Raw genomic sequence first — 17,623 nt, 5'->3', positions numbered from 1 at the left:
CCTTACAAAGGGGCTTCCGTGCTCGCAGCACAATGAGTTATGTGACAAGCTGGGCATGATAGACATCTTCAGCCCAACTTGAGGGGGAGTGTTGTAAGGCTTATTTAATAGCTACAGTTACAGTTACAGTTACTTGTTTTTTTCTTCTTCTTTCCTTTTTTCTTATTATTTTATTTCTAGGATATGCCGCCAGGGGCATACTTGTAATTTCAGACTCTTTTATGAAGTAAATATAAATAGAAAACTGGCGACTGCCAGTAGTGACTTTTTTCCTCTCAATCGCACCTCTCTCTCCCTCTCTCCCTCTCTCTCTCATTCTTTCTCTCTCCCAATCCCCACGAATCACCACAGTAAGAAATGGTTTAAGCGCTCATAATTTAACAATGGATATGACACGAAACAGAACAGAATAGCGAAACAGGATTCATGTAGCTAACCACATATAATTGGGATAAGGCTTAGATGAAGACAATGAGTCTTGAGATCCACCTATTCTGTTCCACCCTCAACTACTTTAGTCTATTGTGCGTACACCTAACTTTCTTCCCATGTTTTTATTTTTAGTTCTGTTTTTGGTAGTTTTTTATGTGTTCATTTTCACTGAGATATGTGAAGAGTCAACCTTATCATTATATATCTGCCTGTACTTGATCATGTAAGAGCAGCATTGTAGTTACCCATGTTTTCTTCTTTATTCACTTGATAACACTAGTTGAGTGAGGCATGGGCTCATCTTTCTCCTCTAAAGCTCTTCCCTCTCCCTTATGGTATCAGAACCTTATCTGGTCAAAAGACCTCAGCTTTCTGCCTTGTTCTCTTCCAACTGATTGAAGAATATGTGTCGACGCCACCATGTTATAGCAGTGATTTTAGTGTAAGATCAATAGTCCATGAGAAGAGGGAGGTTCCACCATGTGGTAGAAGGCCTTTTACAGGAGTTCACTAATATATATAACATTAACTACTTTTCTGTGAAACAGATTACATTTTATAAGAGCTTTTTGGTAAAAAATTCCATGTGTTTTCAAGGCTATAGTGTTTCAAGGGATGAACCATGAAGGGCAAGTATCATAACATTTTTCATAGTGTATTTTGGGGGGTATAGGAAGTCGTTTCACTGTAATAGGAGCAGATTTGAAGTTTGCACATTTTTTCTACGTATACATTTATCGCCTAGCATAGATACTGCTAGAATGCAGGATGAAACCGTGATAGCGGCAGTAGAGATGTTTACTGGTAACTATCGAATTTATATTTTCTGATGGTATCCCAGAAAGGTATGCTATAACTGGTTACCATTTTCGAAGTGTTGTAGTGATCCTGGTATCAACCCCAGACGTGGCACAAGTGTTTCTACAATTGGTTGGGGTGAGAGGTAGTTTTTGGCAGTATATTGATCATTAGTGGAGTTTGACACTGTAAGATTTTACATGGTTAACGAGCTAAATATCATCTAGAAGAAATAAGTGTTTAGTCCATACAAATGCACTTTTCTTTTTCATATTTTTCTTTGTTTTTTGTTTTTATTTATAGACTTAGGGCATATTAAATTTTACTGGCCAGACACAAATACTTGGAATTATTTTTACTTAAAATTGTATGAAAATGAAATAAATCCACATAATTTGATAAGTATGTGGTCTACAGCCAATCCATTTCCATATTTTTGCATGAAAGGGAACTAGTTATTCATATCTATTTTTCTGAAGGTTTTGATGTCTAAGATGGTTTAAGCAGTACTTCAGTAACTTTCTTGGCTTCTTTGCTACTTAATTGTACATGTTTTGTACGGTTGTTTGGTGAGTTATATGCATTTTTGTCTTTTATTGTTTTGTAAAAAAAATGAAATAATGTCTCTTCTGGTTCCATATCATTCCTTAGTTTCCAGTATTTCATAAGATTTCACGACATGTTCCACTCTTGAAAGGACTGAAGTTCAAGTTGAGATTAAAGCTTGGAAAACATACTACGGATCAGTGACTTTCTTCCTCATTCTTTTAAGTTCCCACCAGTTCTTTGGTGGTTTTCATTTTCCTCATAGAGTGCCTGGCTTCTCTATCCTTGCTTTTCCATAAGCATAAAATTTTGTATGCCCTGAAGTTACTACTCTTTGTTCTTTTACCTAGCAGTCAGTTTAGTAGCTTGTTTGCATCCTTGTCTTATTATCTGTTGGTTCGACCCTGATGCAGAAATTCTGTCTATCTTCCGCTTATTTTGGTTTATCTCAGGTGCATGTTCGTCTCTTGTGATTTCCAGAGAATTTATTTACCTGTTTCCACTTACTAGGCTTATTGGTCATTCCTGTGATCTTTAATCATATTAAATTTGTTAATATTTTTATATATTACTGGGAGCACATGGCATACTAGTGCATAAGTTTGTTGAAACTGAAACCATTTATCTTGATGTTTTCTTGCAGGTTTCAGGGAGGTTATTTTCTGATTCTGAGCCTAGACGAAGTACAAGACTTGCTGGAGAAGCGGCAAACACAAACTCAAATTCCTTACAAGTTGGAACTAATGGGTCTGGTCATTCTTCTACCAGATATTTTGGAGGGCTTTCTTCATCATCTAAGTTGATTTCAGCAGCTATTCGTTCAGGCACATTTTGTAAGGGACAGCCCAGTGCCAGTGAAAGTTTTGATGAAGGTGTTAAACTTGGCTATGATTTTCTCACCACGAGAAAGCTCTATTTTTTATTCTAGATTATATTAATTTATCAATTATGTGAATGTTTACATCCAACCAACACCTTTGCGCCACTTTGCTGGCCTACTTGCATCAATTATCAGTGCACAGTGCTAACACCCCTAACTTTATGTACATATTTAGCATTTTCTCATTTGAGGACCTTATAGGGTTGTGAACATTGTCCATGGTGGTACTAGCATTGCTTTTCTGAATTTGTTTTTGTTGATTATTATTTCATCGATGGGTGCTAATAAGTATTATCAAGCAGCCCTAAAGGATGCACGAAAAGAAATAAATGTGCAAATTTATTCTTCCAGTCATTCATGCATACTTCAATTACCTTACTTGAATAAATTAAACCAGCAAATAGTTGTTTTCTGATTTAAAAAGGTAGAAAAGAAGGAGAAAGAAAGGTCACGAATAGAAGGGGAAGGGAGAGAGGAAGAGAAGTAGGAAAGAAAGGGTTCGGCTGAATTATGTTTCTAGCCGCCCACTAAGATGTATTTATATTGTAATCTATCACAATGACTAATTACCATAATACCCTTACTTAAAACAAATGAAAGAAAGACAAACAAGGCCCAACCGACCTAATTATTCTAAATAAAAAATAAAATAAACAGCAGGTATAAAATGTGGGGTTGGAACCCCACAAACACTAACAACTTATCAACTCCCCCTCAAGTTGGGAGTAGATATTTGTCATACCCAACTTGCGTAAATTTGTCTCCAACCTGAATTTTGTGATTGCTTTAGTAAAGAGATCAGCTAGCTGCATGTCAGAGGTAACATAGGGAAGACACACTTCTTGAGATGCAACACGCTCTCGGATAAAATGTCTGTCCACCTCGATATGTTTAGTCCTATCATGCTGTATTGGGTTATGGGCAATGTTAATTGCTGCTTGATTATCACAATACAACATCAAAGGTTTATCATAGTCAATTCCAAGTTCATCCAGCAAAGATTTCAGCCATAACACTTCTACAACACCATTGGCCATGGACCTGTATTCAGCTTCAACATTGGAGCAAGCAACAACATTTTGTTTCTTGCTTCTCCAAGAAACAAGGTTCCCCCCTACAAATGCACAATACCCCGAGGTAGATCTTCTGTCATCAATTTATCCAGCCCAATCAGCATTTGTATACACTTCTATCTTCATGTGTCCATTGTTCTTGAAAAGTATGGCTCTCCCTGGGCATCTCTTCAAGTAAGCAAGTATCCTTTCCACCGCAAGAGGGTGAGTAGTCCTAGGAGAATGCATGTATTGATTGACATCACTGACAGCATATGAAATGTCTGGTTGTGTTAGGTAGAGATAAAGAAGTTTCCCAACCAACTTTTGATACATAGCCCTGTCCTCAAAGGTTCTCCACCTTCTGCACTTATTTATGGTTCAACTCAATGGGTGTGTCAGCAGGCTTTACTCCTAACTTTCCAGTTTCATCCAATAAGTCAAGGACATACTTTCTTTGAGAGATGAAGATGCCATGCTTAGATCGAGCCACCTCAATTCGTAGGAAATAATGCAGTTCTCCCAAGTCTTTTACTTCAAATTCTTTGTGAAGATTCTACTTAAGAGCATCTATCTCATTAATATCATTTTTAGTCACCACAATATCATCCACATAGACAGCAAGTATGGTAAAAGAAAAGTCTGTCTTCTTAAAGAAGAGAGTGTGATCTGATTGAGCCTACATGTAGCCGAACTTTTCTAATGCCAATCTAAACCTGTCAAACCAAGCTCTTGGAGACTGTTTCAGCCTATACAAAGCATTCTTGACGTCCATCTGAAAAAGTGGCCAAGAGAAGTTCACAACCTTAGATAGTAGGACTCTAATTGTGTTCATCTTTGCAACTGGTGCAAAGATCTCCATATAGTCTATGCCATAAATTTGTGTGAAGCCCTTTGCAACCAATCTGGCCTTGTATCTCTCTACAGAGCCATCAACATTATATTTTACTGTAAACACCCATTTGCATCCAACAAGTTTCTTCCTCTCAGACTGGTCAACTAGTTCTCAAGTATTGTTCTTAATAAGTGCATCCATCTCTATTTGCATTGCTTCCTTCCATTCAGGTATCAGAAGAGCCTCTTGCACTGTTCTGGGTATAGGAATGGTAGCAATAGATGCCATAAATGATCTGTAGGATTATGAGAGACGACCATAAGAGAGAAACTGGGAGATACAATGAGCAGTGGATGAAGTACAATGACGCTTCCCTTTACAAATTACAATTGGGAGATCAAGGTCATCCGAAGGAAGGGACTAAGGCTCAACAGTGTTAGGTGAAGTATCTGCAATAGTGGGCTCAACAATGGGTGTAATGCTTGGATCTGAAGCTGTAGGAGGTGTTGGGATCTGCCTGGACTGTTGTGAACGCGAACCAACCTGCCTCCACTGTCTGTGATACACTCTCAACTCCCTGCACTTTTGACAACCCTCTTCACGGCACTCCCCCTCAACAACTAGTATAGGTAATGGAACTTCTAGGGCTGAAATTCCTTCCTCACGACTCTCCCCCTGAGGAGAGGCCCTATGATAGTAGGGCATTTCCTCAAAAAAGGTGACATCCATGGACACATAACGCCTTCCCGAAACAGGATCATAACAGCAATACCCCTTTTGATTTTGTGCATACCCAAGGAAAATACATTTTTCAGCTTTGGGATCAAATTTGGAGCGATGAGGTCCCAGGTTTTGAACAAAGCAAGTACACCCAAAGGTTTTAAGGGGAATAGTGAACAAGTCCTTGTTTGGATACAAAAGGTTGAATGGTGTTTTCATGTCCAAAACCCGTGAGGGAATTCAGTTAATAAGGTAAATAGCAGTACGGATTACATCCCCCCAGAAGCGTATGGGAACATTAGAGTTGGGCATAATGCTTCTAGCTACTTCCAAAATATGTATATTTTTTCTCTCAGCAACCCCATTCTGCTGAGGTGTACGAGGACAAGTGCTCTGATGAATAACTCCATGGTCTAGAAGATTTGATGCCAGGGGTTTTGCAAAATACTCCTTGGCATTATCAGATCTGAGAATTTTGATCTTGATCTCAAATTGGGTCAATACCATCTGATGGAAAGCTTGGGTCAGTGATGGAAACTCATCTTGAGAGTGCATGAGGTATATCCACAAGAAACGGGTATAATCATCAACAAATAACAAGTATCTGTACCCCCCCATGGTAGGAGTATGATATGGCCCCCAAACATCAATATGCATAATTTCAAATGGAATATTGTTTCTTTTATTGCTCAAAGAATAAGTTGACCTACAATGTTTTGCAAGTTCGCAGCTTTCACACTTCAAACTAGACATTTGGACTGACTCAAACAAACTTGGAAACAGACTCTTCAAAGACCCAAAGGACAAATGACCTAATTTGTTATGCCAAAGCATAACCTGACCCAAAGACTGAGAAACAAACAATCTCCCAACTTCACTTTCCTTCCCCTGTGGATGCTCAAGCAGGTAGACTCCATTCGTCTCACGGCCAATCCCAATCACCTTCCTCGTTTCCAGATTTTGAAAGACACAACGATTGGGAAAAAAAGTCATTGAACAGTTTTGATTCTTAGTAATACTACTAACTGAAAGCAAGTTAGCACTAAGCTTAGGGACATGCAAATTTGAGGACAAGGAGTTGGCATCCGAAAACCTGATGTCTCCCTTGCCAGAAATAGGAACAAGAGAGCCATCAACAATAGACACTTTGTCTTTGCCTGAGGATAAACAGTAGGTGGTAAACAAGGTGGATAAACTAGTCATATGGTCAGAAGCACCTGAATCTATTACCCAGAAGGGTCTAGTATTACCTGGGGCTGAAGTGTGATATGCTTGGGCTTCTTGCAATGATCACAAAACATCTCCCTTTTATCTTCCTTCTTTATTTCCTTTTCTTGATCTTTCCCAAATTTCTGTTTTGTTGCTGCTAGGGCTGATTCCATGGGTTGAACTTGTAACATCACTTTTCTTCTACTCTCTTCACTGTGCACTAGTGAATAAGCCTGAGACAAGGTCACACTATCCCTAGTAAGAAGTTGCTGTCTTACTATGTCAAATTCTGAATTCAGACCTGCTAGGAATTCAAAAACTCTGTTTGTTTCAACCAGCTTGCTATAGGTAGTCGCATCTCTCTCTCTCCCATTCAATGGTTTCCAAATGGTCAATTTCATGCCACAAAGATTTCAAAGTAGCAAAGTAAACGGAGACTGGCTTCTCCCCCTGCTTGAGATTTTTCACTTCACACTTCAATTCATAAGCCCTAGCAACATTAAGAGGTTGGGAGTAGGTCTCTTTCATATTATCCCAGATTTCCTTAGCCGTTTTGGCCCATAAATAATTTCGGCTAATGTGGGGCTGCATTGAATTACACAGCCATGTCATCACCAAATAGTTCTCTTGAACCCATTTGGCAAGTGATGTGTCGTCGTTTGCTGGTTTCTTTATATCCCCCATTACATAGCCTAATTTACCTCTACCCCCAATTGCCATCATGGCTGATTGTGCCCACTCCAAGTAATTTGTTCCATCGAACCTAACAGTTGTAATTTGAAAAGAACTTTCAGTCATACTTCCAGCCCCTAAAAAACTTTTCCCTGGAGTATTGAATTCACTTCCAACTTTCTCCATTTTAAAGAGGATGTTAACAGTCACTACCAGAAATCAATTTCAGATTATTGGTAACTCCCAAGAAACACTCCTCAGTCAACAAGAACACCCAGGAGCCAAAAAACCAGATTACTGTAGCTACTCAAGAACCAGTCAGTCACAGAAAAATGGGAGCAATGGTTGACCGTGGGATTTCACAAAAAAAACTCAGAGAAACTAGCAGATATATCAGAAAACTGCTGAATTAAGGTTGATCTCTCTCAGAAAACTAACAGCAATAATTGACTTAAATCAGAACTGTCAAAAAAAAACTCCTTTCAAGGTCGATCTCTTTCAAGAAACCCTAAAGAATGGAAAAGGAGACAGAATTCTATTAACCACTGCTTCCAGAAGGTTAAAAACTGTTCCCTTTAAGGTTGATCTCAATAAAGATGAGTTCTTTCTCAGAAAGAATTTGATCGCCACCTTTAACCTTCAGATTAAACCCTAATCTTTGGCTTACCTGACTTCTCTGACTCTTCCTGGTCACCGGGCACTCTCCAAAGGTCTTGTAACCCCTTGGGCACAATTCGAATCTCCAATGATCCTCCAAGAATCAGGCGAAGATGCAATACTTCAGATTCAATAACTTCTCATGCTGCCGACTGGATTAGGCTCACATGAGAGCCCTAAACTTCTCTAGTTTTGGCTCTAATACCAACTTGAATAAATTAAACCAGCAAATAGTTGTTTTCTGATTTAAAAAGGTAGGAAAGAAAGAGAAAGAAGGCTCACGAATAGAAGAGGAAGGGAGAGAGGAAGTGAAGAAGTAGGAAAGAAAGGGTTTGGCTGAGTTATGTTTCTAGCCGCCCACTAAGATGTATTTATATTGTAATCTATTACAATGACTAATTACCGTAATACCCTTACTTAAAACAAATGAAAGAAAGACAAACAAGGCCCAGCCGACCTAATTATTCTAAATAAAAAATAAAATAAACAGCAGGTATAAAATGTGGGGTTGGAACCCCACAAGCACTAACAGCTTATCAGCTATCTCTACAACCTTCAGAAGAAAGTGTGAATGGACAAACATGTTGCATATATTATGTGCACACACACACACACATTCAACTCAACTCAAGTCCGTCATAATCCCAACTATTTGGGGTCAGCCACATGAATCCCATCCCTCCACTGTGATCTATTAAGAACCATGTTTTCTGTCAAATTGTAAGTCCTTAATCATTTTTTGCCACTTTAATCCACATTTTCTTTGGTCTTCCCAGGCTCTTTTAGAGCCTTCTACTTGCATCAATTCACATCTCAAGTGCAGTCATTGGTTGTCTATACATGTAACTAAACCATCTCAGTCAACCATAGTTGTCAAGGTGATGCCTAGGCAACTCAGAACCTGTTGATAGGGCTGTTAGTGGATCAGGCAGACCTGAACTGAATTGACTCAATTATTGGATCTGAGTCTGTATTATATGTCCTGATGTATAAAGACCTGAACTGATGTATAAACATATTACAAAGATACCCCCATTTTAATACCTTTTTTCTCATGATATGCTTGTAATATTATCAGATTATGATGTCAAAATGTGCCAATTTAACAAATAAGTAGGTTTATTGTCAATTTACAGGTTAAATGTATAGCTTCCAATTATAATTGGATCTTGTTGGGTCAAACCCAACAGTCCTGATTACAGATCCGAACTGGTTCTGCACATTTCCTTATCAGATTGGGTCCAGATCTACCCTGATGCACACTAGACCTGACCCTTTGACAGCACTTTTTTTGGGAGGTTGCCTTGCCCAAGCACCATTTTGTTTTTGTAGAAGGTGCTTTATTATATTTTATATTTTTACTTTGTTAGTTTTTAATATTATAATAGTCATTCTTGCATTAAATTATTCATTTTGTGGGTTTATAATATTTTGATATACTAGTTTCTTTTAGTGCATTTGTGGACCTGTATTCCTAAGTGCACACATACATACATACATACATACATACATACATACATACATACATACATACATACATACATGGTAGACTGGATACAGATCTAGGCTTTGTGGCACTTTTTTAGCACAAAGTGGCCACTTGAAACCCATGTTCTCACTCTTGTCAGCCCAAGATTTTACCATTAAACCAAATAATGGGGGGTGTGTGTGTAAAATTATTGGATGACACGCTTGTATATTATAAACAAGCTTTAAATCTCAAAGTTTTGAATTCCTTCGAGACAAGGTCCAGTTCTCATAGCTCCTCTTATAATAGGATGCTGAAAAGGGAACATGGTTTCAGCATCTTAAGTAGTAAGATTTAAGCTAGTTCCATTCTACCCATTGTGGAGGCCTTGGTCTTGCTTGAGAAGACTTTACCAGTGGATAAGTAGAAAGAAATAGGAATTGAGATACCAAATCATTGTAACATGACCTAATTACTTGCATCTTTTCATACCTCATTAGGATGGAGACAGAATAGTTCTTGGAGGCTCTTGATCTCCTAGAGGCCTAATTGTTGTGACATCTTTGATATCGTGGCCACACTATAATTTGCCATTATTGGGTCTATGGAAGGAGAAGAAGAGGAGAATCTTCAATGTTTCAAGATTGGTCAAGAATTTACATGGAAGTTGGGTTTCTTCTCATGGATTTGGCATTAGTAATAATAGTCTTGAATGGACAAAATAACAGTTGATTCTGTAAGAAATTTAGGGTCCATTTGGTTCATGGGAATAAGGGTCTGGAATTGGACATTCCGATTCCAACCTTTTGGTTGGGCGGAATTGGAATCTGATGGCATTCCCCCATTTGAGGGAATGGACATTCCCTCCCCCTTCCTTGGGAATGAGAATCCATTCTAGCCAATTCTGATTCCGATTCCAATTCCAGCCTGAACTAAACAGGCCCTTAGAGATTCCAATTCCGGAGTATTTTGATTTCGATTTCGATTCTGGTTCCAATTCCAACTGTGAACCCAACAGGCCCTTAGAGATTGCAAGAGACAAATCCAAGTTTTGTTGAGTGGGTCTAAAATCATATACGAAGAGCACAGTTAGGTTTTATGTCATTTGTCAGTCTTGGTTCTATGTTTGACCTTTCCTTTCAATTAGGATCCATATCATATATTTAATCTGAAATCCCAAGATTTATGTCATCAAATTTTAGTTTCAGGGCATTTTAAAAAATGGCAATGCTTTATGCATTACCCTGACTTGTGCATCTACCTTCCAAAAAGATGTGCCCAAATCAATTCATGAGAATGACACATGCAGGCTGATTTTGGGTGTAGCTAAACTTTCAAGTGAAGGTCGCGATTCTTGAAGTATTGTATGCGTGGCACGTTTTGGGAATCCAATTACCCCAGATTTTGCCTTTTGAGTTTATACAAAATTTGTCTTAGTATGACTTTATGTGGTTTTGGGGCTTTTGATGATTCCAACTACTATATGGCTGTTCTTGCCACACTTTATCCTGTTTGAACACAGATTACAGTTTTGATTGTTTCTTTTGTCATATTTCAAAGTAGTGTGATTATTTAAACTTGTAGTAGTATTATCTGTTCTCAAAATTATATTCTTGGTCTCTTTTCTGCTTATATGCAGCTGATGGATCATGTGGAACAATTATGGAGCTTCCACTTTAACTTATTGTAGGTAGACGATCTGAGTCCTTTGATGACAGTCGATTAGATAATACAGCAACAACTTCTTCTAGTGCATCTTTGTTCGCTGATGATGGATCTCTTGAACGAGAGAGAACAGGTCAACAGATGGGTGGGGTTCTTGCACATGGTTCAAGAGTTTCAAGTGGTATCTTGGAGCTGCTTGATCTTTTGAGAACTCTTGGAGAAGGCTACAGGCTTTCCTGTATGTACAGGTGCCAGGTATTAATGGTGATTGATAGAAATTAAGTAAACCGTAAGTACATAATCACTGCCCCTTCTTGATGATACAGATTTGAACAATTATGTAATGCTTTGATGTGGAGCAGGATGCATTGGACATTTATATGAAACTTTCACACAAGCAGTATAATACAGGATGGGTTCTTTCCCAGGTAATTTTTCTTCACTAATTGTATATCTGTATTTCTTTACCTATTCATGCTGTGTTGTGTCAATTCCCGCAGCTGTTCTATCGTCAATTTGGTTTAAAAGAAACAATAGATTTTTTCTGTAACAAAATGAAAAGTTGAGATGAATTAGTGCAGTGTGCAGTTAGTAAGCTGGTTTCTTGGGTGTCTGTAAATTTTGAGTTTAAGCACCTGAGTGTGCCTCAGTTGTTTAGCTCCCAGTCCCTATGTAGTCTGTAATCTCAGTTGATTCCTGGCTAATCCTTCTCTGGCTAGGAAACTGTTGTATCTTTTTCTCCCTTTATTAATAAATTTTTACCTTACCTTTCAAAAAAAAAGTTATGACTGAGTAATTCTTGATATGATTCAGATTACAAGAAATGATTATGATTTATGATCTCATTTCCTCATTAATATTATCTAGTGTAATGCATTAGGCTGTGTTTGGGTTGGTGGAGCAGCATAGGGGATATATTTTTCTCTGCAGCTCTAGAAGCTTTGCAGATCTTGCACTTTGGCTTCAAAAAAGTTGCTATATCCAGAAATTTGTAGATCTTGGACCATATTTTCCACCATTTTTGTAGATTTTAAAAGCTTCATGGGGTTGACTGAGGGGTTGTCATTTTGAACCCACTAATTGGGGAAGGGTGGAGTGTAGTTACATTTCTTCCTTCGAATTCAAACACATTGTTTAGAGTTTCTTAGTGAAGAAAGTTGATGAAAAGTTGCATAGTCAAGGTTTTGTTTTGTTTAAATAAATAAAATATTTACATGGAAATATGGCAAATCTTAAACAGTTCACTGGACATGATCAGATATTCCTATAATAGGGCCTAAAAATTGTATTCTTTACTTTGAAAAGCAGCATAGTTTCCTTCATGTAGAATTAATAGTTCAAAGTTGTGTTTCCAAACATTTGGAATTAATAGTCCGTTGAATAAATTCTTGGATCTTTTGATTTGTTTCCTTTCTCTATAGTGCAATGAAAAGGATTCTTATGTCACACTCTTGCTCTTGAATATTTATCCAGTCTTATAAGCATGCCAAGTGTACTATATACTTCTGACTATTTGGCACAACAACAATTGTGCACTATATGCAGGTTGGCAAAGCATATTTTGAGATGGTAGATTATTTAGAAGCTGATCAAGCCTTCACTCTTGCACGCCAAGCATCACCATATAGTTTTGAAGGAATGGATATATACTCTACAGTTCTTTTTGTGAGTTTTTTACTGTTGTAATTTTTTCAATGTAGTTACATTTGCTCTTGTATTATACCTAAATGCTCATAGAACACCCATGTTAATCTACTGCGCTCAATTTTGGTACTTGATAATGCATAAATATTTATTCAACAAATTTGTTTCCTTGTTTTGATCAGTAACAAAAAGTGTATTAATACTACAAAGGGCCCATACATTCCAGAGGTGGAATGTAGGACAATTTCATATACAACAGGATCAATGTTGACAAATTAGGTTATAAGCATTTAGGTGTGATTTTGATACCAGTCCCTCCCAGGACCAGCCAAAACGCAGTCCAACAAATTTTTAATTACTTCCTCCCTGGCTAGCATAGTTTATGGCTGTTTACTGATCTGGGAATCCATTTGAGCAAGTGGTTTATCGTGAACACTAGTAAGTAGTAACTTGGCTTCTCTTATCATATGTCTTGGGTTCCATGAACCTTGATCTTCTAATGCGATCTATCCATTCACAACCTGGCAGCACCTTCTATTGATAATTTGGTCAAGCCCATTGAACTGCTCAGTTTAAAACTTTGGTGAGGTGCTCACATTTCAGCCTTCAAAGAATTCCCTTCTCCAGCTTGTCCACAATAACTGAGTAGGAGTTCCCCTACATGATTTTTGACAGTTCCTCCAGTCCAGATCAGCCTGGATTGCCTATGCAGCAACCTTCAGAATTGAGTTTCAGTTTACCAATTTCTGGTCTTTTTCATTGCATCAGGATGGGTTGTCTTCTTGGCATGTGGCTTGCCTCCCAACCTTTGAGAATGGTGTTTATTGATATTCATTTTAATTCTTCTCTTGCCACTTGTGTTATCTATTATAGATAAGATTTCTACAAGGATGTGTAGTTCCTGGTTGCTCTGAGGCAAATAATTTGACCAAATAATTAGTTTTCCCCTTTTTATGTGTGATAGTGGTTGCTGAGAGGCAAATAATTTGACCAAATAATTGGATAAAAATGGGTTCAAACTGTCAACTGTTAATAATGAATTTCTGGAATGTGATGATGGTAGGAAACCTTTATTTGATCTAAGTACTCCTTTTTGTTTCACTGAATGGTGTCTTTCTTTTTGGGCAGCATTTGAAGGAAGAGATGAAATTGAGCTACCTTGCTCAGGAACTGATCTCAACTGATCGCCTAGCTCCACAATCTTGGTATCTCCTTCAAACATCTGTTGCTGTGAGCTCACATTCACAGATTTTCCCCATAGACATTTTACATGCAACATGTATATTTTCAATCCTAATAGTATCCTTTTCCAACCATAGGCATTGTGCTTACTTATTTCTTGAAGTAGACATCTGGGGCTACTAATAGTCCAAGTTAACCTATGTACGCACACTTCTTGATGTTTAATATATGTACGCCTCTCATGGTTTACCTATAATAATTTCATATAAGATGTCTAAAATTGTCATTTTACAGGGGATATATTTTGAGGAGAGAGCAAGAGAATTAGCAGCTAAAGTCCAGTCAGTTGTAGTCAGGTCTTAATCGGTTCAGACCCAATAAGCTTGATAATAATTGGCTGGTTCTGGGTCTATTAGTTAGAGCCTATAGGGCCTGGATCAGAACTGTATCTACCTTCACACAAGATGACAGCCCTACTGCTATCTTCAGTTGTTATTTTCACCCACATTGCCTTACTATTCCACCCAGGCCCTCATATTCAGACCTTTGATGCATGTAGTCCCAGAAATATATTCACTTTGAGCGAACTGTTGGAAACTTGGAATCATGTGATTCTTGGACTGTATTTCTTTCTGTTGTCCTTGTCTCATCTGCCTTATCCCATCCTGGTGAGGACTGCTCATTCTCTATATTACTAACAGTACCACTGCCTGCCTATTGATGCTGGGGGCATACAGTAGGGATATTTTCTCAGCACATTTGTCAGATGTAGTTGCATCTATCAGGGGTCTAGGTGGATTTCTCTTATAAAGTACTTGGGATTTTTGGTTGTTTCTTTCTGTGAACATTAATCAGCTAATTGTTAATGAGTATTATGTTGCACATTGTCTCCTACTGCACGACAACAGGGGAAAACTAGCTCTTTTAGATGTTCTTTGTGATAAAGGAGTCACTGAAGAAATCTGATGACTATGGCATCTGCCTCTTGTAGCTTCCAATGGGAAGATTTTGATAGAAAAATTCCAGCAACTAAAAATTTTCCTTAAGAATTTTAAGCTTTTAGGTTTGCACTTTCTATGTCCAGATTGTTTTCCTTATGTTTTTATTTATTTGAAATGATTAAAGAGCTCATAATTTAACAATGGAAATGGCATTAAACAGAAGTGGAATGGTGAGACAGGATTCATGTATCAGACCCCATATAATTGGGGATAAGGCTTAGATGATGATGATGATCTTTTTATTTATTTACTTATTTGATTGTTATCCTTATCTTGTTGTTGTTTTTTTGTTCTTAATGGAATGGCATACAGGTGTGCCATGGGAAACTGCTATAGCTTGCAGAAAGATCATGAAACTGCTCTGAAAAATTTCCAGCGTGCTGTTCAATTGAATTCAAAATTTGCATATGCCCACACCCTATGTGGCCATGAGTAAGAGGCCCTCCTTTTTATTTCAAACTCATAATTTAGAGTTTGAATTTCATAGATCATGATTGCTTTTCCTGATTAACTCTCTTCCAAACTATTTTCGTTTATATATTTGTAATTGATAACTGTACCCTTACCATAAATATTTCCTTTGTGAACAGGCATGTAGCTTTAGAGGACTTTGAGAATGGAATAAAGAGCTATCAGAGTGCTCTTAGAATAAATCCAAGGCACTATAACTCTTGGTATGGTCTTGGTATGATATATCTTCGCCAAGAGAAGTTTGAGTTTGCTGAGCATCATTTTCGAAGGGCTTTCCAGATCAATCCATGCTCATCTGTTATCATGTGTTATCTTGGAACAGCTTTACATGCTTTAAAGGTTGACAAAATCCTTTTAAGTTGCATGCTTTTGATTGCACAATTGGATGGCATAAAGGGAAATTCTAATTTGCTAATTAAAAATTCATTTTTACTTAAATATTATGTTCTGATGTTCAACTGAACTTCTGTGCTTCTATTATCTGGCAGAAAAGTGAGGAAGCTTTGAATATGATGGACAAGGCCATCATAGCAGATAAGAAGAATCCATTGCCCATGTATCAGAAGGCTAACATACTAGTGAGTCTTGAGAAATTTGATGAAGCTCTGAAAGTTCTAGAAGCGCTTAAAGAGTATGCACCTCAGGAAAGCAGTGTATATGCACTGATGGGTAAGATCTATAAGCAATGGAATATTTATGAGAAAGCAATGCTTCATTTTGGACTTGCGCTGGATTTAAAACCATCTGCAACTGATGTTGCTACCATTAAGGTATGCCAATCATGGTTGTCCTTTTTGTTAGTGCAATGGATATTAGTTATAGGATTATAGGAAGCACCTGTTTGTTCTCAAAATTATATACTGTGTCTGAAATATGGAAGTTGATTGATTTAAATTACTATTGTCTTTCAGATAGGGTGATTTTCTTATATTTTTTAGAGGAAATTAATGTTATTAGTAAAGAGCATCACTATTTTTTAAATTTTTAAACATGCTGATTGGTATGTAAAATTAAGGATCTAACCTGAAATTTAGTTTTTTCATTGTGAAATTCCATTACCTAGGCAACTAGGTGTTCCACTGTTGCATAGAGTCGCTTCGAAGCCTTGAGAACTATGATTAATATTGGAAAATAGATTTATGGAGCTTTTTTTTCCATTCATATGCTTAGGATTTAGGACTTTGTTTTCTTGAAACGTAGAAATAAAATTACTGGATATCAAATTCTTTACCTTTTGTTTTGGTTTTAATTAAAATACTTAAGCCAAGTGAATAATTCCCCTTCTGAGATATTGGCATTGATTATATTTGTGAATATTCTTTATTAATTCTTGGAGTTCTGAAGGGCTTCATGAAATAAACAGACTTTCTACTTTTATGACATTTCTTTACAGGCAGGATAAGATTTGGCATTCAAATAAATACAACACTGTCAATATTGAAATTGCATTATTTGATTCTGTATTTACTTTTTTGCTGTTATTTCACATACTGATACAATGCTTGCTTACTAGTCAAGTTGTTTAGAGAGCTCTAAATGATCCAGAAATTTTACACGTGACAATAGTTGGAACCAACATGATATTCATAAATTTATGGGATAAACTTCAGCTCAAAAGCTCTAGCATGTGTCTATACAAGGCTATTGGTATGCCATTTTTCAAATTTAAACATTAGAACCTTGAAGAGTCAATGTTACTCAACCTTGCTTAGTAAGTGTTCCATCCAATGCATTTGCAGTTCTTGGTAAGCCATTGAATTCCTATCAGCATATTCCTTGCCAATCATTTAATCTTTCAAGCACCTCCCTATAGGCCAAAACTACCTTCTTCTTGTTCTTTAGCCAGCTAACCACCACCTAAGAGTCGCCTTCAATAATTATCATGTCCACTTTTATTTCTTTTGCTTTCTGCACTCCAGTCAGCACAGCATGGAGTTCAGATCCTTATCCCTAACTTAAATACCCCTCCTATCCTCCTACACCTTAAGGACCTGGGTTACCCATTAGGAAGCCTTTTATGTGTACATATACACATACATGTGGGTGCAAATTTGTGAGCTTGCCTAAATGACCTAGGAATCTTCCTAATTTGGAGCTTCCAAGGAATTTCAATGTTCCTTCAACTTTCTATTCATGGAGAAAAAAATTGGCTCAAAAGATTTTGGCACATGTTCAAAATAGACCCTCTTTCACGGCCAGATTTATAGTGAAAAATTAAAAATGTGGAGAGCTACTATCAATTTGGCAAAACTCCAATAAAGGGGTAGGTATACTGTTGATTGGCTGTGGGATTGAACATATGTTCAATCCAGTAGGTCCCCTATGTGATAGACAATCTGGATTGGCCACAGGATCTCGAGTTTGGCAGAAATTGGAGTGGTCTTGCAGGGA

The 17,623-nt window shown here is 37.5% G+C and overlaps 1 protein-coding gene across 12 annotated transcripts in view; it reads left to right on the top strand.

The window, feature by feature from the left end:
• The window catches only part of LOC104604504 (cell division cycle protein 27 homolog B-like), a 52,866-nt gene that overhangs the window by 33,980 nt on the left and 1,263 nt on the right, over nt 1-17,623 (top strand). For 9 of the 12 annotated variants that reach the window (XM_010268870.3, XM_010268872.3, XM_019198965.2 and 6 more), the window contains 9 exons: nt 2,190-2,228; nt 2,420-2,648; nt 10,960-11,189; nt 11,297-11,362; nt 12,480-12,599; nt 13,707-13,783; nt 15,074-15,193; nt 15,352-15,571; nt 15,721-16,002. In XM_010268870.3, the coding sequence (XP_010267172.1) occupies nt 2,190-2,228; nt 2,420-2,648; nt 10,960-11,189; nt 11,297-11,362; nt 12,480-12,599; nt 13,707-13,783; nt 15,074-15,193; nt 15,352-15,571; nt 15,721-16,002 (1,383 nt within the window). The remainder of the gene's footprint in view (nt 1-2,189; nt 2,229-2,419; nt 2,649-10,959; nt 11,190-11,296; nt 11,363-12,479; nt 12,600-13,706; nt 13,784-15,073; nt 15,194-15,351; nt 15,572-15,720; nt 16,003-17,623) is intronic. The other 3 variants (XM_019198966.2, XM_010268873.3, XM_088890069.1) reach the window with 1 other exon arrangement.

The sequence above is a fragment of the Nelumbo nucifera genome, chromosome 6 (genome assembly GCF_055504915.1).
Source record: "Nelumbo nucifera cultivar China Antique chromosome 6, China Antique-T2T, whole genome shotgun sequence".
Lineage (NCBI taxonomy): Eukaryota > Viridiplantae > Streptophyta > Magnoliopsida > Proteales > Nelumbonaceae > Nelumbo > Nelumbo nucifera.
Note: the sequence above shows the minus strand (reverse complement) of the source record. Positions and strands in the feature narration are given on the sequence as shown.